The sequence below is a fragment of the Myotis myotis genome, unplaced genomic scaffold (assembly GCF_014108235.1).
Source record: "Myotis myotis isolate mMyoMyo1 unplaced genomic scaffold, mMyoMyo1.p scaffold_m19_p_11, whole genome shotgun sequence".
Taxonomy (NCBI): domain Eukaryota; kingdom Metazoa; phylum Chordata; class Mammalia; order Chiroptera; family Vespertilionidae; genus Myotis; species Myotis myotis.
Window position 1 is genome coordinate 52,070,967 of NW_023416315.1, and position 24,892 is coordinate 52,095,858.

At 43.5% G+C, this 24,892-nt stretch overlaps 1 pseudogene and 1 gene segment (V, D, J or C); both read right to left on the reverse strand.

Annotated features, from left to right (window-relative positions):
- Positions 1 to 1,499: 1,499 nt before the first annotated feature.
- On the reverse strand, positions 1,500 to 2,352 carry LOC118665725. The segment is given in 2 exon segments: positions 1,500 to 1,919; positions 2,030 to 2,352. Coding segments are annotated over 2 exon segments (429 nt in total).
- A 19,666-nt stretch (positions 2,353 to 22,018) lies between these two features.
- On the reverse strand, positions 22,019 to 22,551 carry LOC118666601 (annotated as a pseudogene).
- Between the last annotated feature and the right edge of the window lie 2,341 nt (positions 22,552 to 24,892).

Consider the following 24,892-nt stretch of genomic DNA (forward strand, 5'->3'; position numbering starts at 1 on the left):
ATGAGCAACGAATAAGGTAATTGGATTAAATGCACAAAATGAATAGAATTAAAGTCGTCTGCATTCATTGATAAACTTGTATCCCAGTCTGTAAATGTCTACACCAGTGGTTCTCAACCTTGGCTGCACATTAGAATCACCTGGGAATCTTTTTAAAATCCTGATTTCTGGGCCTCATCCTCCGGAAATTCTGTTTCTTTGTTATGGGGTGGGGCCACAACATTAGTAACAAAGAAACAGAATTTCCAGAGGATGAGGCCCAGAAATCAGGATTTTAAAAAGATTCCCAGGTGATTCTAATGTGCAGCCAAGGTCGAGAACCACTGGTCTACACCATTCATTTAATAGCTGTGATGCTCAGCTGTTTTCTGCAGTTCCTGACCTGGGCAGAAGTAGCGATTTCAGATGTTCTGATGGAAAGTTTAGGCAAGCTGAGACCCTCCTTCCTCCACACCTTCCAGTGGTTTAGAAACACTGATTCCCTGCAGTAACCCCCAGAATCCTGCCTGCAATTCCTAGAGGGCTTCTGTTTTCTTGGTGAACCTTCTGCTAGTCTGGAAATCCCATAGTTCCTTAGCTCCTTTATTGGAGGGACATCATGGTCTCGCTCTATGTGAACTAGGACAGGACAGACATGTTCTCTGGCTTGAAGTTCTGTATCCTAGAAGTTGGCAGGAAATCAGCTGTGTAACCAAACATGATGGATGACCTTTGCATACTTGCTCTGATACTCTGGAAATGGCAAAGACAGGGCTCTGTTATATTTTATTTTGTTTCTTTTACTTTTATAAAATTTATTTTTATTGTTGAAAGTATTATAGATGTCTTATTTTGCACCCCCCCCCCCCCACACACACACACACGCTGACCTCCTTCACCCCGTTCCGACCTCCACCTAGACCTTCACTACACTATTGTCTATGACCATGGATTAGGCATATATGCATATTAGTTCTTTGGTTAGCTCTTCCCTTTCCACTCTCCCCCCTTCCCTCTGAGGTACGTCATTCTGTTCCATGCTTCTATGTCTATGTATCTATTTTGTTCACTACATTCCACATTAAGTGAGATCATGTGATACTTGTCTTTCTCTGACTGAATTAATTTGCTTAGCATAATACTCTCCAAGTCCCTCCTTGCTGTCTCAATGGATGAGAGATACTTCTTTTGTATAGTTGCATAGTATTCCATTAACTAAGGCACAGGCAGCACCATGGAATTCTGGGGGAATGTTGACTTCTGAGGACTGGAGATGTATGGTTGACAAATGTGAAATATTTGGCACATCCAGGAGCTGCAACATCCTGGCTATAAAACCATATATGGAGCATTTTATCTTCTGTAAAATGGATACACAATGTCTACCTCGCATTAGCACACACAATGTGGACAACCAATCTACCACAGCAGGAGTTCCTGCCATGTGCTAGGAATTGCAAGGTGCTGGCAGAGCTGGGAGGACACTCAGGAAAGCTCTGGCTGAGCTCAGCAGGCCAGGGAGGATGTTGCAAAAGAAGTTAGCCCTATACTGGTAAGTTGCTAAGGCCCCCTCCCTCTCCTGTGACATCCTCATCTGGGGCAGGGAGGTTTGAGTACAGAAAGCCATTGACCCTGCAGGGCTGTGTCTAAGCTGCTGGCACAGAGATACACGGCTGAGTCTCCCAGCTGCAAGGCACTCATGGCCAGCTCAGAGCTGTAGTCACTGGACTGATTTCCTGAGAACCGATCAGGGATGCTCCCTTTTTCTCTCTCCTTCTTTTCAAAATATTCAATGAGGAACTGAGGGCCGTGTCCCAGAGTCTGCTGGTACCAGTACACACTTCTGTGTCCGGAGATGGGGTGGCACTTCAGAATGGCCATCCCCCCTTGGCCTTTGATTACATGTCTTGGAGACTGGGTGACTCCAGCAGCCACTGAACCTGTGGAGGAAGCAGACAGAAGCTGGAGACCAGCACAGGAAGGACATGGACAGGCAGTGACAGTTAAGAACTTTGGGTTCAAGGATGTCCCACCTGAACTTAGGACTCACCTGCCCCCAGGAGACAGAGGGCCAAGCAGCAGAGGAGCTGAGGGTCCCTGGAAGATTTGGACAGGGCAAGACTGGCCATCTCCCAGCTCTGGGCTCTGGTGCTTAGGGTGAGAGAGCAGAGGCTTTACCCCTCCCTTTGCTCTGAGTGGAGGGCTTGCCTGTGATGTCACTGTCCTTGTAGGCTCCACAGGCACCTTGCACCTCCTGGACAGGCTCAGCTGCTCCAGGCATTCTTTATTCTATCCATCTTACTATGAACAGGTGCTGCTGGCTGTGCTGAGCTGTCCAGGCAGGGTTTGTGGCCTGTGGTCATCCCCACAGCTTCTCTGTTTCCTAGAAGCATGTGCTCCTTGCTCTACACCCGACTTGAATTATCCAGGCTACCCCACAGAAGGAAGCTCCCTCACACTCTCCACCAAACATAGGCTCCAAGAGAAGCCTTACCTCCAGACAAGCCAAGCTCATGGCTTCCTGCTGTGACCAACACACCTGCATAGCAGTTAGTGTGAGAAGATATGATCAGCAAACCTCTGATTCATCAGATAGTCTCCCTGATGTAGGGACCAAGCCAAGACTCTCTCCCTTAACCCTCCCTCTCCCACAGGGCCCCATCAGCAGCTCACTCAGCTCACTAGGTGGATACACAGCGCCCCCATGCGGCCACTTGTGCAGTAGCGGTGTTGACACTGCCCAGGCTGGCTGGGTTCTGTCTGAATTAGGCCTCAAGATTGGTTGGGACCCTGCACAGTTCCTGCTGATGTGATGTTTGCCTGTTTCAAGTTCACTCTTTTCAGGTGGTAGTGAGGAAGGCATGATGCATACTTCCAAATAGGGAATAAAATTCTAAATATCATCAATGAGTGTTCTAGGACGGAGGACACCATGCATTTGCTGTCCTGGGAAGGGGGTAGAGGGACCTTGGGCAAAGTGCTGTCTTTAAGCAAAGGTAATTCTTGGGCAGGGTAGACCATGGGGTTCTATCCGCCAAAAATGCTCCTACACAGCTGGAAATAAACCCTCTATGAAGTGCCTACTAATAGATCCTTTTTTGGGGGTGGGGCAGGGGTGGGGGTAAGATCACCCTATTCAACTCTTTAATCTTTTTAAAATTGAATTACTCACCTTTAAAAATTATTCATTTGTAGGAATTATTTTTATTTTTTATACATGCCCTTCCTCAGATATATATTTTTTCTTGATTTCTTTTGATGAACAGGATTTCAAAATATTTATAAAGAAAAATGTGCTTTTTAAAGATTAGAATATTTTTTGTTCTCTCTAAGAAATCTTTGCTACTCCAAGGTCATGAAAAGAATTTGCTCTGCTTTTTTTTTTCCAGGAGCTTTATATGTCATAATGAATGCTGACCCATCTCATATGAAAGTTTGCAAAATCAGCAAAAGTCTTCTGTAAACAGTTCCGGTTTTCTGTCCCAGCTGCTGAGCTCTGTCACAGCTGTGCCAAAGCAGCCAGAGACACTGTGTACGTGAGGGAGCGAGGCTGTGCTCCAATAAACTTCCTGTATCGATACCAAAATCTGAATTTTACAGAAATTTTGTATGTCACAAATACTGGTTTTTAATCTTTTTCAACCACTTAAAAATGTAAACACCATTGGTTAGCTTCTGGGCCCTATAACATGGAGTGAGGTAGGATTAAAAATCACTATTTTCCCATATGCACCACTGATTATTTTTCCAGCACCATTGTTGAAATGACTATTTCACTCCTTTTGTGCTACTTCTAGTGTTTGGTCTAGGGATTACAATATGCATGTTTAACTGACCATAGCATACCTGCAAAAATGTCCATTAACCATAAATTTTTTCATACATGCCCTTGATTAGGGGAAGGACTTTTCTCAATTACTTCCAATTTACTGAATTTTTATCAGGAATTGATGTTGGCTTTTATCAAATGTTTTTAAGAATTTATAGAGATGATCATGTGATTTTTCTTTTTATTTTTTATTTTTTATTTTTTATTTTATTTTTTTTTTTATTGCTTAAAGTATTACAAAGGGTATTACATATGTGTCCATTTTATCCCTCCGCCCTAGACAGTCCCCTAGCCTCCCCTATCCCCCAATGTCTTATGTCCACTGGTTATGCTTATATGCATGCATACAAGTCCTTTAGTTGATCTCTTACCCCCCTACCTTCTGCCCCGCAACCCTCCCCGGCCTTCCTGCTGCAGTTTGACAATCTGTTTGAGGCAGCTCTGCCTCTGTATCTATTATTGTTCGAAAGTTTATAATGGTCTCTATTATCCATGAATGAGTGAGATCATGTGGTATTTTTCCTTCATTGACTGGCTTATTTCACTTAGCATAATGCTCTCCAGTTCCATCCATGACGTTGCAAATGGTAAGAGATCCTTCCTTTTTAGAGCAGCATAGTATTCCATCGTGTAGATGTACCACAGTTTTCTAATCCATTCATCTACTGATGGGCACTTACGCTGTTTCCAGATCTTAGCTATGGTGAATTGTGCTGCTATGAACATAGGGGTGCATATATCCTTTCTGATTGGTGTTTCTGGTTTCTTGGGATATATTCCTAGAAGTGGGACCACAGGGTCAAATGGGAGTTCCATTTTCAGTTTTTTAAGGAAACTCCATACTGTCTTCCATAGTGGCTGCACCAGTCTGCATTCCCACCAGCAGTGCACAAGTGTTCCTTTTTCTCCACATCCTCTCCAGCACTTGTCGTTTGTTGATTTGTTGATGATAGCCAGTCTGACAGGTGTGAGATGGTACCTCATTGTTGTTTTGATTTGCATCTCTCGGATGATTAGTGACTTTGAGCATGTTTTCATATGTCTCTTGGCTTTCTGAATGTCCTCTTTTGAAAGGTGTCTATTTAGGTCCTTTGCCCATTTTTTGATTGGATTGTTTATCTTCCTTTTGTTAAGTTGTATGAGTTCCCTATAAATTTTGGAGATTAGGCCCTTATCAGATATGACATTGGCAAATATGTTTTCCCACAAAGTGGGTTTTCTTGTTGTTTTGTTGATGGTTTCTTTTGCTGTGCAGAAGCTTTTTATTTTGATGTAGTCCCATTTGTTCATTTTCTCTTTCGTTTCAAGTGCCCTAGGAGCTGTATCAGTGAAGAAATTGCTTCGGCATATGTCTGAGATTTTGTTGCCTTTGGATTCTTCTAGAATTTTTATGGTTTCCTGTCGTACATTTAAGTCCTTTATCCATTTTGAGTTTATTTTTGTGTATGGTGTAAGTTGGTGGTCTAGTTTCATTTTCTTGCATATATCTGTCCAATTTTCCCAGCACCATTTATTGAAGAGACTATCTTGGCTCCATTGTATGCTCTTGCCTCCTTTGTCAAATATTAATTGAGCATATTGGTTCGGGCCGATTTCTGGGCTCTCTATTCTATTCCATTGATCTATATGCCTATTCTTGTGCCAGTACCAGGCAGTTTTGAGAACAGTGGCTTTGTAATACATCTTGATATCTGGTATTGAGATCCCACCTACTTTGGTCTTTTTCAGGATTGCTGCAGCTATTCGAGGTCTTTTTTTATTCCAGATGAATTTTTGGAGAGTTCGTTCTAGATCTCTGAAGTATGCTGTTGGTATTTTAATGGGAAGTGCGTTGAATTTATAGATTGCTTTGGGTAGTATGGACATTTTAATGATGTTGATTCTACCAATCCATGAACACGGTATGTTCTTCCATCTGTTTATGTCTTCCTCTATATCTTTTTTCAACGTCCTGTAGTTTTCTGAGTAGAGGTCTTTTACCTCTTTAGTTAAGTTTATTCCTAGGTAGCTTAATTTTTTTGGTGCGATGGTAAACGGGATTGTTTTTATAATCTCTCTTTCTGAAAGTTCACTATTGGTGTATAGAAATGCCTCGGATTTCTTGGGGTTAATTTTGTATCCTGCTACATTGCCAAATTCATGTATTAAGTCCAGTAGCTTTTTGATGGAGTCTCTAGGGTTTTGTATGTATAATATCATGTCGTCTGCAAATAAGGACAGTTTTACTTCCTCTTTTCCAATTTGGATGCCTTTTATTTCTTCTTCTTGCCGAATTGCAATGGCTAACACTTCCAGTACTATGTTGAACAGGAGTGGTGAGAGGGGGCATCCCTCTCTTGTTCCTGTTCTTAGGGGAAATGGTGTTAGTTTTTGTCCATTGAGTATGATGTTGGCTGTGGGCCTGTCATATATGGCTTTTATTATGTTGAGGTATGATCCTTCTACTCCCACCTTGCTGAGAGCTTTTATCAAAAATGGGTGTTGAATTTTGTCAAATGCTTTTTCTGCATCAATTGATATGACCATGTGGTTTTTTTCTTTCAATTTGTTTATGTGATGTATCACGTTTATTGATTTGCGGATATTGTACCATCCTTGCATCCCTGGGATAAATCCTACTTGGTCATGGTGTATGATCTTTCTGATGTACTGCTGGATCCGATTTGCTAAGATTTTGTTGAGGATTTTGGCATCTATGTTCATGAGGGATATTGGCCTGTAATTCTCTTTCATTGTGTTGTCTTTACCTGGTTTTGGTATTAGGGTGATGCTGGCTTCATAGAATGAGCTTGGAAGTGTTCCTTCCTCTTGAATTTTTTGTAGTAGTCTGAGGAGGATAGGTTTTAGTTCTTCCTTGAATGTTTGGTAAAACTCCCCTGTGAAGCCGTCTGGTCCTGGGCTTTTGTTTGCTGGAAGCTTTTTGATGACTGCTTCAATTTCTTCCATAGTTATTGGCCTGTTGAGATTTTTAGATTCTTCCTGATTGAGTTTTGGAATGTTGTATTTTTCTAGGAATTTGTCCATTTCCTCCAGGTTGTCTAGTTTGTTGGAGTAGAGCTGTCCATAGTATTTTTTAACAATCATTTGTATTTCTGTGGGGTCTGTTGTTATTTCGCCTCTATCGTTTCTGATTTTGTTTATTTGGGTCCTCTCTCTTTGCTTCTTGGTGAGTCTGGCTAGAGGTTTGTCAATCTTGTTTATCCTTTCAAAGAACCAGCTCTTGGTTTCATTGATTTTCTGTATTGTTTTTTTGGTCTCTATGTCATTTATTTCTGCTCTAATCTTTATTATCTCCTTCCTTCTGCTCACTCTGGGGTTTTCTTGTTGCTCTCTTTCTAATTCTTTGAGTTGTAGAGTTAGATGATTTACTACCATTTTTTCTTGTTTTTTGAGATAGGCCTGTAGAGCTATAAACTTCCCTCTCAGGACTGCTTTCATTGTGTCCCATAGGTTTTGGATTGTTGTGTTTTCATTGTCATTAGTTTCCAGGATGTTTCGAATTTCTTCTTTGATTTCATTGGTAACCCAATCAATATTTAATAGCATGCTATTCAGCTTCCAGGTGTTTGAGTATTTTGGGTTGTTTTTATTGTAGTTTATTTCTAATATTATGCCATCGTGGTCTGCGAAGACGCTTTTTATGATTTCAATCTTCTTGAATTTGGGGATACTTTGCTTGTGACCCAATATATGGTCTATTTTTGAATATATCTTATGAGCATTTGAGTAGAATGTATATTCCCTGGCTTTGGGGTGAAGTGTTCTGAAGATGTCAATTAAGCCCATCTGATCTAGTGAGTCATTTAGGATTGCTGTATCTTTGCTGTTTGTTTGTCTAGAGGGCTTATCCAGTGTTGTCAGTGGTGTATTAAAGTCCCCTACTATGATTGTATTGTTGTCAATCTTTTCTTTGATATCTTCCAGGAGTTTTTTTATGAATTTGGGTGCTCCTGCATTGGGTGCATATACGTTTACCAGGATTATATCTTCTTGTTGTATTGATCCCTTTAGTATTATGAAGTGGCCTTCCTTATCTCTTGTTATGGCCTTCACTTTGAGGTCTATTTTGTCCGATATAAGTATTGCTACCCCAGCTTTCTTTTCCTTTCCATTTGCCTGAAAGATATTTTTCCATCCTTTCACTTTCAGTCTGTGTGAGTCCCTTCTAATGAGGTGGGTTTCTTGTAGACAGCAGATGTATGGGTCATTTTTTTTTATCCATTCAGCCACTCGATGTCTTTTGGTTGGAGCATTTAGTCCGTTTACGTTTAAAGTTATTATTGAAAGGTACTTGTTTGTAGCCATTTCTTTTTTTGTGTGGCTGTTTTCTTTCTGAGCTTTTTATTTCTTCTTTTTATACCAGTCCCTTTAGCATTCCTTGCATTGCTGGCTTGGTGGTGATAAACTCCCTTAGCCTTTTTTTGTCTGTGAAGCTTCTTATTTCCCCTTCAAGTTTGAATGATAGCCTTGCTGGATAGAGTATTCTTGGATTCAGTCCTTTGATTTGCATCACTTTGTAAATTTCCGTCCATTCTTTTTTGGCCTGATGTGTTTCTGTTGAGAAATCATTTGATAATCTAATGGGAGATCCCTTGTATGTAACTTTCCGGCCCTCTCTTGCAGCCTGTAAGATTCTCTCTTTGTCCTGAATATTTGCCATGGTAATTATGATGTGTCTTGGTGTGGGTCTTTTCGGGTTCACCTTGTTTGGGACTCTCTGGGCTTGTGTGACTTTTTTCTTCCCCACCTCAGGGAAGTTTTCTGATATTATTTCTTTGAATCGGTTTTCTAATCTTTGTTCATCTTTCTGTTGTTTTGGTACCCCTATTATTCGTATGTTGTCCCAAAGCTCCCTTAGGTTCTCCTCCTGTCTTTTAATTTTTTTCTCCAATTGCAGTACATTTTGGGTATGTTTTGCTTCCTTGTCTTCTAATTCACTAATTCGGTCCTCTGCTTCTCCTAGTCTACTGTTTATACTTTCAATGGAGTTTTTCACTGCAGCTATATCACTCTTCATTTCTTCTTGGGTCTTACTTAAGTTGTTGATTTTTTCATCTGTTTCTTCTAGCTTCTTCCATATGTTATTGATTTTTTCATCTGTTTCATCTTGCTTCTTGCAGAGGTTGTCGATTTTTTCCTCCATCCGGTTTATGCACTCTAGGACCCTTATTCTGAATTCTTTTTCTGTCATGTTGCATACCTTTGTATTACTTAGCTGCTTTTCTGGAGAGTCCTCCTTCTCTTTCCTTTGGGGATTTCTTTGTCTACCCATGTTTGATCTCACTGACATATCTAGACATTGAGTTGTTCAGTGGCTGCTCCCTGGGTGGCAGTGACTCCTTGGTCTGTGGTTGCTGTTCGGGCGGTTGCGGTAGCAGCTGCTCTTCAGTTGGCAGCAGCTCCTCTGGTGGGTGCTGTTCACAGCTGTGGTGGCTCTTCTGGCTGGTGGGGGGAGGTTTCACGTACAGCTGCTGTTCCTCAGCAGAGGGTGTGGTGCTCAGGAGGCTGCTGTTGCTTGGATCTCCTGCTTTTATTTAAAGGCACAAAATACAACACAACAAGGCACCACGTACCAGGCACTAAACACAAATATATTCACGATATTAATAACCCCAAATAAAGGTGACCACCCGAATTAAGAGAATTAGGGGATAAGGAAGAAGGAAGATAAAAGAGAAAAAAGAAAAGAAAATTAGGGACCAAAAAAAGGAGTGCAAAAATGAAATTGGGAAAAAGGAGGGGGGAAAATACAAGCGAGAAAAGAAAAGAAAAGAAAAAAAAAAAAGAGCGAAAAGAGAGAATGAAGTGGAAGAGGGGAAGAGACTTTTTTATATGAGGAGAATACTCCTATAGAACAGCCATTAATCCCAACAAATTCCAGCAACAGCTCCCTGGAGATGAATGCAAACTAGAAACAACCAATAATATAACAATGAAAATAGACTGGAGAACACTAATCCCTAAATAAAATAAAGAGAAAATAAAATGGCACTTTAAAAAAAAATGGTAAAATGGTAGCAGTAATAATACTGGTTAAAAATAAGAAGGTAGTAATTAAAAGGGTAAAATCAGGTGATGGAAAAAAGAAGAAAAAAAAAGAGAAAAAAAAAGAAGAAAATAAAAAAAATAAAAATAAATTGGTTTCTTAGTTAAAAGGTGAAAAAAGAGGAAAAAAAAATATTGCAGTAGTGAAGGTCCTTCGGTTCTTCTATTCTTCAGTGTGGCTCGCCTTAGACCTGCCAGGTATTCAGGAGAGTGTTGAGTTTCCCTGCGATACACTGTTCCTCTGTGTTGTAAACCACAGTCCTTATTTTAAAGCAAGCCGCATTTGTTTCCCAGACTGCCTTATTTTGTGTTTAGCAAAGAGTCAGTTTGTGGGTCAGCCTCTGGGTGGCAGTGTTCTGGGGTTGGCCTCTGAGGCTATAGGGCCTCTCTGTCCAGTGGAAGTTCACTGCCCAGAGCTGGCTGCGTAAGAGTTACCAGTGCTGTGTTGTTGCTGGGATTGAAAATCCCTCTATAGGCCAGACCCTGTTAACTCCCAGGGACTGATCAGGTTATTTTAATCCTTGATCTCCTACAGGGTGGAATCTGGGTGTGGCTGTGCTCCTTGCCTGGGGGCTGGAGGGAGGAGTCTCACTCTCCGGAGAGAATGGCTGCCTCAGCCCTGGGCTCAGGGGTGTCTCAGCACTCAATTCGCTGCCACCTCTCCCTGCCCCCCTTCTCTCCTCAGTCTCTCCCCAGATTCCACTCCTCCGCACACTCTCCCTCTCTTCAGCACAGGTGAGTGTCTGTATCCGAAATGTCCCATGAACAGGATTCAGTGAAAACAAACAAACAAACGCCGGCCGCGGAAACGGGGAAGGCTCGGTTTCTGTAAGCTTCTTCTCTTACCGGGACTGCATGGTCTGGTCAGCTCTTCAGGCTGCCCCCTTTAGGCTCAGTCCTCTGTGATCACAGACCCAGCTCTCAATTCCCCCGGCAGCGCCAGGAATCCCGCGGTTCTCCTTTCCCCCGTCAGGGGCTGTGCCTGTCCCAAGGGACGCGGCAGTCTGCCACGCGGTCTCCCTCCGACTCTCTGGGCTCAGAGGTCTGGCGAACTTTCCTGCCCAAATCCCTGGTTTTTTTACCTTTCCAGGGGAGTTCTGCTCTTCCCGGCTGCAAACCGCCTCGCCAGCTGAGGAATTTCGCCAATTCGGGGTGGATGTTACTAGTTTCAGCTGCTCACTCCATTTGCTCAGGGACACGACCTGGGACTCGTCTGCCTATACCGCCGCCATCTTCATTCTCCCTGATTTTTCTATTTTTTAATATTTGAGTGCATCGACATATTTTTTAATGTTAAACTAACTGCACTTTAGTGAGATAAGCCCCACTTGATTATGATGTGTTACCCTCTGTAGATGTCATTGCATTTTGATATACTGAATTCTAAAAGGATTGTTAATCTGTGTCCGTGAGGGATATTGGTTTGTAGGTTTTTGTTCAGTGTTGTTTTGGTAATTTCTTGGTCTCATTTGAGTACCATAGTAGTGCTGGCCTCAGGATGAGTAGGGAATTATTCCTGAGTTTTCAGGTTCCTCAGTAGGTACTTCTTTAATGACATCCTACAAATTTTGATATATTTTCATTTTAATTAAGTTAAAATCCCTTTATAATTTTCATTTTGATTTGTTCTTAGCCTCATGCATTATTTAGAAGATTGTTATTTCGTTTCCAAATATTTGGAATTTTTCCAGATCTCTTTCTGTTATTGATATCTAATTTAATTCCTCTGTGTTGAGAGAACATGCTTTGTATGACTTGAATTCTGTTAAATGTATCAATACTTATTTTATACCCAAAGTCTATAGCATTCTGGTCCATGGTCCATGTGCACTCGATAGAATATGTATTCTGCTGCTATTGGGTGAACTGTAAATATCCGTTAGGTTGGGGTGATCATTAATGTTGTTTATGTCTTCTATATTCTCACTGATTTTATTGGGGGGCAGTCATGATGTTCAATCAATTACGACAAGTGGCCCTAGCTCAATTGGCTCAGTGGATAGAGTATTGCCCCAAGAACTAAAGGGTCCTGGGTTTGATTCCAGTCAAGGTCATGTACCTCGGTTGCAGGCCAATCCCTGGCATACAGTATGGGTGTGTGCAGGAGGCAACCAAGAGATGTGTCTCTCTCACATTGATGTTTCTCTCTCTGAGTATCTCTTCCACTCTCTCTCTGAAAAAAAATTACTGACAGGTCTTGAAATGTCTGACTACAATTGTGAATTTGTCTTTTTCTCCTTTTTTTAGCTTCTGTATTTTGAAACTTTTTAGATACATAAATATATGTAATTGCTACCTCTTCTTGATCAATTAACCCTTTTATCAATAGAATATGACCTTTCTTTGCTCTAAAATTTACTTTGATGTGAAGATTGCTGTTCCAGCTTCTTGTGATTATGGTATATCTTTTCCATTTTACCTTCTTAGTTTTGTGATTATACCTTTTTAGTTTTGTGATTATACTGCCTGTCTGATGGGCAGCATACAGTTGGTTTCTCCCCTTTTTTATTCAAAATCACAATATATGCTTTTTATTTGGGGTATTGACACTATTTTGATTTGATATGACTATTGATCAATTAGTATCTATCACAATTTGTTATTTGTTGTACTAGTCCCATCTTTTGTTTGTCCCTCTTTTCTTCAGTTTATGTCTCTTGTGTATTAATTGAGCATTTAAATAATTCCATTTCCTCTTTTTTGTTGGCGTATTAGGTATAATTTTGCTTATTATTTTAGTGGTGGCTCTAGGGTTCACAATATACATCTCTGCCTTAACACAGCCTATGTTCATGTGATATTATACCACCTGATATTATACACCATTAGGAAAATCTCACAATGGTAAGATATTTATCCATGTATCTGCTCCCTGTCTTGCTCTTGTCATCACACATTTTACTTTTACATACAGTAGTCCCCCTTATCTGCAGTTTTACTTTCTGCTGTTTCAGTTACCTGCAGTCAAGTGCAGTCCAAAGTTATTAAATGGCAAATTCCAGAAATAAACAATTCCTAAGTTTTAAATTGCACACTAATCTGATAAGCCTCGTGTGCCATTTCCTTCCATCCCATGCAGGGGTGTGTACACACCCCTTGTGTACATAGCCTGCCATTAGTCACTCAGTAGCCCTCTCAAGGTTGACTGTAGCAGCATCACAGTGCTTGTGTTTTAGCCATTCTTATTTCACTTAAATGTACAAAGCACAAGCATAGCGATGCTGGCAATTCTGACATGCCAAAGAGGTGCCCTAAAGTGCTTTCTTTAAGTGAAAAAGTATGCACCTATAGCGTAAACAGTATATATGGAGTTCAGTACTATCAGCAGTTTCAGGTACCCACTGGAAGTCTTGGAAAATATCCCCCCAAAATAAGAGGGGACTACTATGATTGTTATCCAGGTCTTCTTTGAATCACTTTTCTTTAATACCTTCTCAAGTAGGGTTTTAATTAAATCAAGCCAAATTTAAATTTATATTAAAAATAGACTAGAGAAGAAGAATAATAAACACAGAATGACTACAGGAACATAAAAAATACTAAAACAATATATGGACATACTTTAACGTGCATTATTGTGGGTGACAGGTGCTCCTGGACAATTGTTTTCAATGGCAGTTCTTACTGAGGGTTCTAATTTATGTATTTTAAGGCTGGTGGCCACATGGGGCCTTGATAGTGGGCTCTGCATTGGCTGCCCACACAAGAGCTCAATGTGATCTAAGTCAGTGACACTCAGTATCAACAGTTTATTGTAAATGTGTTGAAACCCTATATTATATAAGAGAAGATTTCACCATGCCTGACACTAAGCTCTGGTACTCAAACTCAACTGTAGAATCTTGAACTGTATAAAGGAATCCCAGAGATCCACAGCCAGAATGTTATTACCCAAGGTGACCTGTCCTGGTATTTTGAAGGTCATTCCCTGATCCCCCAAGATCAGAACAACAATTAAAGTCCCAAAGCACTTATTCCCCTTGGTGAGGGAAGAAGAGGGCCACTCCTTTGTTCAGGACTCTGGGAACTATGAGGAGGGGTGAGCACATGAGGGTTTGAGAGCAGGAAGAGGGTGACTGTGCCACGTGTGGTTAGGCTGCTGACACAGAGGTACACGGCCGAGCCCCCTTCTCTGCACGCTGGATCTTCAGAGTGGAGGAGGCAGAGAACTGCTCTTTAGGCATCCTTGATGTGTCTGAAGCTTCCTTGTCTTGGAAGTAAAGCAAAAACTCCGGGCCCTGCCCCAACATCTGTCAGTACCAATAAAGGGTCCTGTGTCCAGAAATTGGGTCACAGGAGATCCTGTCCCCTCTCTGTGACTATGTTCTTGGGAGACTGGGACACTCCAGCATTGGTGTGATCTGTGGAGACAGATTTGGGACTAAAATTGAGGAAAAACAATTGTAATCATCACACACACATACACACGCGCACACACAAACACACCATAGTAAAAGTGCTTGGTTCTTCTGAGGACTCACCTGCCCACAGGAGACAGAGGCTCACCCAGCAGAGGAGCCTGGTGCCCATGGCAGGGTGAGGGCAGGAATGGGAGGTTTCCTAGGTCAGGGTCCTTGTGAGCATGAGCAGAGGAGGAGGGACGTCCCTTGTCTGCACAGGGCAGTTTTCATAGTGACATCACTAAGCCTTAGGATTGCTTTAGGATTTTTTTTTATTACAATTAAGAAAGAAAAAAATCTTGCCACTCATAATCAGAAGTGTTAAAAGATGAAAATTATGAAACAAAGAATGAATGAGAAACAGTAATTCAAAAGTGGATGCAAATCAGCACTGATTGTTAGATTTTTTGGTTGTCATCCCTCTGAGCTCGGTGGTCTATTCCCGGATCCCACACTCCCTATCTGGCCAGCCTTCTCATGTCTCTTGTTCCTTCACATTGTCAGTTGGACATTTTCACTGCATTCAGCAGCACTTGCCAGTTGAGGACTAAAATGCTGATTTTATCACCTTCACTCTGAGCTCTCCTATTTCTAACCTTCATCCTGAATTTTCTTGGTCCTTCCCAGGATTTGGGCAGCACTGGGATATGTGGGAGGGAAAAGGTGGGAAAGATGGTAGAATTGTCAGGTCTTTGCTCTTTGCCCTGAAAGCCGTTTGAATTCACAGTTCAAAGCTGCTGGGGATGAAATGGTGCCTCTGGTGGGTGCTGATCTAAGTTGGTTAGGTTCTTCTATTAACTTTAAAGGTCAAACAATACCCTCTATTATTAGTTCATTTATCTACATATTGATTTTTGCCCTCAACTCCTTGTCACAATACCTCCTGTATTTACAAGTCAGTTCTAAAATAAATAAATGTCCCTAAATTACAAGAGAGTGGAGGCTCTGACCCCTCATTCTAGGTCCAGCCTGTGAATAATCAATCCCCTTTATCTGAAAAGGAAGGTAAATGAGCGCCCTCTAGTGCCTGCATTTCCAAACTCAGTAGAAACAAGTAACATTCCCACAGGCTTTGTGTTTTTAATTCAAGTAGCAGTAGAATTACAATGTTGGTTGTGGTGTCACCCCAGGGTTGATGAACACGTCATAGCTTTCTCAAATAAGGTTTCCACAAAGAAGTGGGAAGAAAGGCTGTTGTCTCAGGAAGATATTCTCACTCCAGTACTTTTAGGGTTCTACTCTTTGAAATAAGAGTCTATTTTCAGTCTTTGCTGCCTAAGGAAAGGAAATTACATTAGTCTTTTAAAAACATATATATATATATATATATATATATATATATTTAAAATATATATATATTGCTTTCAGAGAGGGGGGGAGATATAAACTTTAATTATGAAAGAGAATCATTGATTGCCTGCCTCCTGCATGCACCCTACTAGGATGGAGCCCACAACTGGATGTGTCCTGACTAGGAATCCTACTGTGACCTCCTGTGCATAGGTGTATGCTCCACCACTGAGCCACAGTAGCTGGACCATTAGTCCTTAAAGAATTGACATGAATCACTCAGGCAAACCTGGGGCTTTGGTCTATTCTTGGGCAATTCTAGACAATTCTATTGTTTCTACCCAGAGAGATACTCACAGTTCTTCAAGGACTAATACATGGCCTCTCTCTGTAAATGCAGCCTCTGCCAACAGGAACAGCTTTTCCAAGTAGCCACCAAATATAAATTTCATGTTGAATGCTACTGCTCCTCTGCTTTACCAATTACCAGAATATTCCTAATAAAGTAAATAACATTAAGTAGTATTTGCACTGACACACAAACATGTACACTGAAAGCAGAACTCACATGCCACAAGGAGACAAAGCGTCACACAAAAGAGGTTGGGGCTCATGGCCAGGTCAGGGCGAGATGGGGCTGTCCCAGCTAAATGCTCTGACCCACAGACTGAGAGGGAGCTCAGAGGCCCATCTCCAGTGGACAGACAAGTCTGCCTGGGATGTCACTTCCCCCCACCCCAGCAGAGGCTTAGGGCCCAGAGTTCATTTGGTCTTGGCTCAGGTTGAATCAGAAGCTCCTCTCATAGATATAGCTCAGCAGGGCCTGCAGGGGAGATGGGATGTGGCTGTGATGCACTGAGTTTAGGAACACCCCTCTTTGGTTTCCCACATTTCTCTGAGACAGTTACCTCTCTGTCTGCACCTGTCCCTGTTCCTATAACCATACCCTCTTTTCGACCAGTCACACATGCTCAGCCTTTTTGACCAGTCACACATGCTCAACCTAATCAAGGGTGGGCATCTGTTGTTGTCTTGGCTTTCCCCTGAAATGCACTGGCATTTAGAGATATAAAAAATAAAATGATAGCTGGGAAAATATCTGAGTTGGAAGCTCCTATTCTTCCTGCAGATCACAACCAAGTGCCCTATCTGTCTTCATACCCTCCATGTGGTATTATGTCTCCTGAGCCCATGGCAAAGCCTCCTGTCCTTCTAGGTCACCATGCAGTAAACAGTGTTTCCTATAGCTTCTTTATGGAAGAGGACTCCACTTCATTGACCTTGAAGACACTAAGTGTAATATACAAGGGGAGTCTAGATGGATCTTGTTTTCCTATGACTTTCCACCCTGGAGGCATCAGACTCAGGTTGATGAGGTGAAAACCTACAGTTGGAGAAGCACCTTCCCAGGTCACAGGGCAGCTACAGAGGACAGACTGACTGACAGCAACAGTGGGGAGTGTGTGTCCGAGGTCCAAGGCCTGGTCCGGGCCTGGCAGACACTGCCCTGCAGATGGACCTCAGCACACACTGAAGTTCATCCTGCAGGCACAGGCCACTGGGGGTTCCATGGTTTGTTAGTTTGCATAGGGCTCTGTGGAGTCAGTATGCAGGGCCTCCCACCCCCTGCCTTTTTGTGTAGAGAGGAGTCAGCCATGAACCACTGTGAATTCACGGCTGGCACAGAAATACACAGATGTCTGGGAGGGGGTGGCTGAGTCTAGTGTGAGGGCAAAGTTCTCTGTATTTGATCTAGAGACACTGTACCCATCAGCAACTGTACCCATTGCCAGTGATCCCAGCACTGACTGAGTAATGGATCAGCCTCAGCCCATGCCCCAGGTCTTGTCGATACCAGTACATATTGTTGTGGTTATCAGACTGGTGACATCTGAGAGTCACCTTCTTTTCTCTCCCTGTGACCTTGTATGTTGGGCTCTGGGTGATTCGGGCTTCCAGGTGTCCTGTAAAGAGAGAGCCACAGGCATGATGCTGTCATCCTAAGATGAAGGCTTGGGCTGCGGTCTTGGGAATCTAGTGCAGGTAGCCCCCCTGCACTCACCTGCCCACAGGAGACAAAGAGCCACACAGAATCAGAGCCTGGTGACCATTTCAGGGCAGAATCTCATGTCTTTCTGTTCTGTTTTGAGGAAATAGACTCAGTGATGTCACTGTCTTTGACAAATGCTTTTTCTGCAGAACTAATCTGCCACACCCCTTCCCCACTGGAACAAATCAATGACCCTCTCAGTCACAGGAACCACCTGATGTCCAGGAAGTTTTCAAAGCCCCAAGGTCAGGGTCATTGGAATCTGAAGACTTGTTTTGCTTTGTCTCCCAATTCACTGACTGATGGGAGCCCTGCCTTCCATGTTCATATCCCTGTGGTCTCCCTTGGTCTCAGCTGAGGCCACAGAAAACTGTTTCACCTAAGTCCCCATGTCAGTGATTTTTGTTAAAGAGAGAGTAGGCTTGTTTGCCAGATGAATGAGATATTCAGCCAGAGGTACACATTTCTGATGCTTGCAGAATCACAAGAAAATGTTCTGTTTCCATTCAGAGGTCTTGCACACACCCTCCCTTCCCCGCAACAGTATGGGAGAATATTGATTAAATCCTAAATGAGCTACAGTGCCACGCTTGCAACTAGTCAATATCAGTTGGAGCTGCCATTGCTTATACAGGTTATATCTCAGGGTGAGGTGTCCCCATTTCTGTGACTGCATATATTGATGTCATCTCGATGTGCAACTATAATCACACAACAGTGAGAAAGGACAAGGAATCAGAAATCAGAGGCAAGGAGGAGGTTGATGGCCATTGCATAGAAAGGCTGGCAGCTTGGTGCCTGTCCAACCCAGGAAAGGCCTTTATATCTTGTCCAGAATTTATCTGGTCCCTGGGGAACAAGAGCCACACAGCAAAGGAGCCGCATATCAGGCTGGAGCAGTGCAAATAGAGGAAGTTTTCACTAGGACTCACATTGTTTGGGTTAGAGTAGGTGGATTCCCAGAGATCTGAGGACTGTTCTCACGATCAGATATCATCTATCCATATTGTTAGTATTCTCAATAATACACTAATTACTTTAGTAAAATACACATTTACCAGGAATAGCTCCTTTGTAATTTTCTTATAAATTAATGAATTATAGTCATAAATTTGATGTTCAATAAAAATTTTTGTCATCAGAAAGCTTTTTTCTGGTCCTTGTGTTTTTGCATAGGTGTCTCCCAAGCTCCTAGATAGTGCCTGTACATGGTAAATAGTGAAGGCCGAATGGACCATGCAGGCAATGAAGAATAATTTCAGGTCTTCTCATTTGCACAGAAGCTGTCCAAGACTTCTAAATATTTTCTTGTTTTCTTTTTAGAAAAGCACCATAATTATAAGCATACATTTCCACCAAGCCCAAATGACTCTTTACCTGAATTCAATTAGGGCTTGTTGAGTGAAAGGAATGAACGGTTATTGGGTTCCCGGCAGGCTCAACTTCTGTAAACATAACTCAATCTAGTCAGTCACAAATAGAACCTATTTCAGAGCTTGAAAGGAGCAGAGACCCATGCGAGTCTGCTGGGAATTTTAAATAAACCAAAGTGAACTGGGAAAAATCTATTTAAACCTGTTGTTATAAAACTTTATTTTTTTAATGTATTTTATTGATTTTTTTACAGAGAGGAAGGGAGAGGGATAGAGAGTTAGAAACATCGATGAGAGAGACCCATCAATCATTTGCCTCCTGCACATCTCCTACTGGGGATGTGCCCACAACCAAGGTACATGCCCTTTACCGGAATCAAACCTGGGACCCTTCAGTCTTCAGGCCGACGCTCTATCCACTGAGCCAAACCAGTCAGAGCTAAAACTTTATTTTTATAAGACTTTTTGAATGATTGATGGCAGAATGAATGAAACAAAAATGGCAGTTCCTCATCCAAAGAGAAGAGACTTCTGGTGGTCATTTCCATCCATCACTGTCACTGTTTAGGCTGCCCCTGGAGACCCATCTGAGATGAGGATTTAGGTGCAAGTAGTTTATTTTGGAAATGATCTCAGGAAGCATGAGAAAGAGAGCAGGGAGGAAAGGTCATGGAAGGAGAAAATCAGAATAAGGTGCAATATTGCGGTTGTGCTGGGACATCAGGAGATGGATTTTGTTGAAATCTGCAGAGAAGCACACAGACCGCCTCCTGAGCTGTCCTCCTGGATACAGAGGCTGAGCTTTCATCCCTGGCTCCTTTCCCTCCAGGAGCATTAGCACTTCTGCAGCTCTGGCTGCCCTGCTGTGCAGGCCAAGTGGGCTCCCATGATAGAGAGGAGGCCAGAGCAGAAAGCAGAGGGACACCCAGCCTGCAAGTGAGGGGGTAAATGTTGTCAGAACCAGGTAAATGCACACAATCTTGCATGTAATTCTCCACTGCAGCTGAGGCTGATACCAGTGGTGGGCCGGGAATGGATGGACAACACTACAGGCTCCACTATGATGGCCTCTCTTCACACAAAACAGTCTCTTCTATCAGCTCTTCTGTGTGATCACCAGTCACTCAGAAGCCACAACTTTCTGAAAGCACCGCACCTTCTTGTACATCAGACTTAACATCAAACAGGAAATGCTGTCCTTGGTCACCTTTTCATTTTCCCTTAAGAAGCACCTCTCAGTCGTTAATTTTACCCAATAAATTATTAGGCAACAGGATTTGCATTTCAGAGGAATTTCTTTCTGAGCCATAGATGAGTCAGACAAAAGTAACCCCTGACTGCCTTTGATCCCAGAGCTGCACATAGCAAAAATTTTTCTACACTGGAGATTTGTCACAGAGTTTATAGAGAACAAAGATTACTTGAGCCTATATTTTTTATTAAGCAATTTGTTATATTTTCTTGTTTTAAATATCTACAAGACACGCATTATTGTCCCCAGTTTACAAATGTAAAAACTCAGGCAAATAGTTTCTGAGTCATCATCCCAAGGCAGGTCAGAATATGAACAGACAGGTTCCCAAAGCTGGATCTCTTTCTTCTTTAGCATGTCACCTTCCAGGTGAAGCTGTTATGCAAATGATTTGGGTCAGAGTCAGAGTTTCTGAAAGGGATCTTTGGGTTCGTGTTCTCATTTTGAAGATGACTCCCTCTACCGAGAACAGAAGGGTGGGGTGATTTAAAGCATGGGTGGAAGTCAGTATGGCCCATGTTTGAGTCCCAGTTCTGATATTTGTTAGCTGTGCCCCTTTAACAAAGTATCCAAACTCTAACAATCAGTGTTTTCACCTGTGCCCTGGGTAATTTGTGCTGCCTCACAGAAAATGAGCAATGAATAAGGTGGTTGGAGTAAATGCACAAAATGAGTAGCATTGAAGTCGTCTGCATTCATCAAGAAACTTGTACCCCAGTCTGTAAAAGTCTACACCATTCAATTAATAGCAGTGATGCTTAGCTGTTTTCTGCAGTTCCTGACCTGGGCAGATCTAGCAATTTCAGATTATCTGTTTGAAAGTGCTGAGTGTGAGGGCAAGCTGAGACCTTCCTTCATACACTGTCGGTTTAGAAACACTGATTCCCTGTAGTAACTCCCAGATTCTCTTGAAATTCCTGGACAGATTCTGTTTTTTTGGTGAATCTTCTGGAAATCACCCTAGTCACTTAGCTCCTCTTTAGAGGGACATCATGGCCTCCCTCTATGTGAACTAGGACAGGACAGATGCACATTCTCTGGTTTGAAGTACTATCCTATATAATAAAAGCCTGATATGCAAATCAACCAAACATTGGAACAACTGATGAAACAACCAGTCACTATGATGCGCACTGACCACCAGGGGGCAGATACTCAATGCAGGAGCTGCCCCTAGCCTGCAGGCCCCAGGCCAGCCAAGGGGGGTGCCAGGCTCCTCCCCTCACCAACTGCTCTGGCAGTCACCCCGCAGATCAGCCCTGATTGCTGGCCAGGCCTAGGGACCCTACCCATGCATGAATTTCATGCACTTGGCCTCTAGTGTCTTATAAATTGCCAGGCAATCAGCTGTGCAACTACACATGAAATGTGACCTCTCCATTCCAGCTCTGATGCTATTGAGGGGAGAGACAGGGCTCAGTTATGTTCTCTGAACCAGGCACAGGCAGCACCATAGAATTCTGGGGGAATGTTGACTTCTGAGGCCTGGAGATATAGGATTGTCATTTAAGATATATTTGGGATATCCAGGAGCTACAGCTTCCTGTCTATAAAATGGTATACTGAGCACTTCCTCCTCTGTAAAGTGAACATACAATGTCTACTGCATTAGCACACGCAACTTGGACCCCACTCTATCAAAGCAGGAGTTCCTGCCATGTGCTAGGAATTGCCAGGTCCTGGCAGAGCTGGGAGGACACTCAGGAAAGCTCTGGCTGAGCGCAGCAGGCCAGTGAGAGTCTTAGAAAAAAACAGAAGCCCTGGAACTCACTAAGGCCCCCTCCCTCTCCTGTGACATCCTCAGCTAGGGCAGGGAGGTTTGAGTAGAGAAAGCCATTGACCCTGCAGGGCTGTGTCTAAGCTGCTGGCACAGAGATACACGGCTGAGTCTCCCAGCTGCAAGGCGCTCATGGCCAGCTCAGAGCTGTAGTTCCTGAACTGTTTTGCTGAGAACCGATCTGGGATGTTTCCTTTCTGTCCCTCCTCCTTTTCATAAAAACTAATGAGGAACTGGGGGCCCTGTCCCAGAGTCTGCAGTACACACTTCTGTGTCCAGAGATGGGCTGGCATTTCAGAATGGCCTTCCCCCCTTGGACTTTGATTATGTGTCTTGGGAACTGGGTGATTCCAGCAGCCACTGAACCTGTGGAAGAAGGAGACAGAAGCTGTAGACCAGCACAAGAAGCAGATGGACAGGCCAGCAACAGTAAAGAACTTTGGATTCAAGGGGTGTCCACCTGAACTCAGGACTTACCTGCCCTCAGAAGACAGAGGGCCATGTAGTAGAGGAGCCAGGGGCCACTGGAAGACTTGGATTGGAAAAGACTGGCCATCTCCCAGCTCTGGGCTCTGGTGTTTGGGGTGAGAGATCAAAGGCTTTTGCACTTTCCTTTGCTCTGTTTGGAGGGCTTGCCTGTGATGTCACTGTTCTGATGTCACTGTCCTTGTAGACTTTTACAGGCAACCTGCACTTCCTGGATAGGCTCAACTGGTCTAGGCATTCCCCTTTCTGTCCATCTTCCTATGAGCAGGTGCTACTGGCTGTGCTGAGCTGGATGAGGCACGGTTTGTGACAGGTGACAATTGCTTCTCTGTTTTCCTTAAAGCAGGTGTTCTTTGTTCTACACCTGACTTTAATTATCCAGGCTGCCCCACTGAAAGAAGCTCCACCACACTCTCCAAACATAGGCTTCAAGAGAGAGCTTAACTCCAGGCAAGGCCATTCACATGGCTCCCTGATGTGACAACACACCTGCATTGCAGTTCACATGAGAAGATATGATCAGCAAACCTCTGATTCATCAGATCATCTCCCTGTTGTAGGGACCAAACCAAGAGGATGTCCCTTAACCCTCCCTGTCCCATAGGGCCCCATCAGCAGCTCACTCTGTGGATCCATAGTGCCCCCAAGTGGCCATTTGTGCAATAACAGTGTTGACACTGCCCAGGCTGGGTGGGTTCTGTCTGAATTAGGAGTCAGGACCAGCCAGGACAGTGCAAGCTCCTGCTGATGTGATGTTTACCTGTCTCAGCTCACCCTTTGCAGGTGTCACTGAGAAAAGCATAGTGCATTTTTCTAAGAAGGAAACACAAATTCCAAATCTCATCAATGAGTGTTCTGGGGAAGAGGACACCATGCATGCAGCTGCCCTTGGAAGCAGTAGAGGAAACTTGGGGGAAACGTTCTCTCTTCTCTCTCTCTCTCTCTCTCTCTCTCTCTCTCTCTCTCTCTCTCTTTTAAAAAATATTTTTATTGATTTCTGAAAGAGGAAGGGAGAGGGAGCGATAGAAACATCAATGATGAGAGAGAATAATTGACTGGCTGCCTCCTGCATGCCCCCTATTGGAGGCCTCAAACCCGGTGTGTGCCCTTGACTGGATTGAACCTGGGACTCTTCAGTCTGCAGGTCGATGCTCTATCCCCTGAGCCAAACCAGCTAGGGCAAAACATTATCTTTAACCAAAGGTAATTCCTGGGATGGACTTATAGTGGGGTTCTTCCAGCCAAAAAAATCTAAGCAGCTGGAAATTAACCCTCTTTGAAGAGGGAGCTGCCTACTTATAGATCTTTCTCTCTCTCTCTTTTTTTTTTTTTTACCACCCTGTTGAACTCAATTGCTTATTTAAAAACAATTGAAAGAGGAAGGGAAGAAGATGGCGGCGGTATAGGCAGACGCGTCCCAGGTCGTGTCCCTGAGCAAATGGAGTGAGCAGCTGAAACTAGTAACATCCACCCCAAATTGGCGAAATTCCTCAGCTGGCGAGACGGTTTGCAGCCGGGAAGAGCAGAACTCCCCTGGAAAGGTAAAAAAAACCAGGGATTTGGGCAGGAAAGTTTGCCAGACCTCTGAGCCCAGAGAGTCGGAGGGAGACCGCGTGGCAGACAGCCCTGTCCCTTGGGACAGGCACAGCCCCTAACGGGGGAAAGGAGAACCGCGGGATTCCTGGCGCTGCAGGGGGAATTGAGAGCTGGGTCTGTGATCACAGAGGACTGAGCCTAAAGGGGGCAGCCTGAAGAGCTGACCAGACCATGCAGTCCCGGTAAGAGAAGAAGCTTACAGAAACCAAGCCTTCCCCGTTTCCGCGGCCGGCGTTTGTTTGTTTGTTTTCACTGAATCCTGTTCATGGGACATTTCGGATACAGACACTCACCTGTGCTGAAGAGAGGGAGAGTGTGCGGAGGAGTGGAATCTGGGGAGAGACTGAGGAGAGAAGGGGGGCAGGGAGAGGTGGCAGCGAATTGAGTGCTGAGACACCCCTGAGCCCAGGGCTGAGACAGCCATTCTTTCCGGAGAGTGAGACTCCTCCCCCCAGCCCCCAGGCAAGGAGCACAGCCACACCCAGATTCCACCCTGTAGGAGATCAAGGATTAAAATAACCTGATCAGTCCCTGGGAGTTAACAGGGTCTGGCCTATAGAGGGATTTTCAATCCCAGCAACAACACAGCACTGGTAACTCTTATGCAGCCAGCTCTGGGCAGTGAACTTCCACTGGACAGAGAGGCCCTATAGCCTCAGAGGCCAACCCCAGAACACTGCCACCCAGAGGCTGACCCACAAACTGACTCTTTGCTAAACACAAAATAAGGCAGTCTGGGAAACAAATGCGGCTTGCTTTAAAATAAGGACTGTGGTTTACAACACAGAGGAACAGTGTATCACAGGGAAACTCAA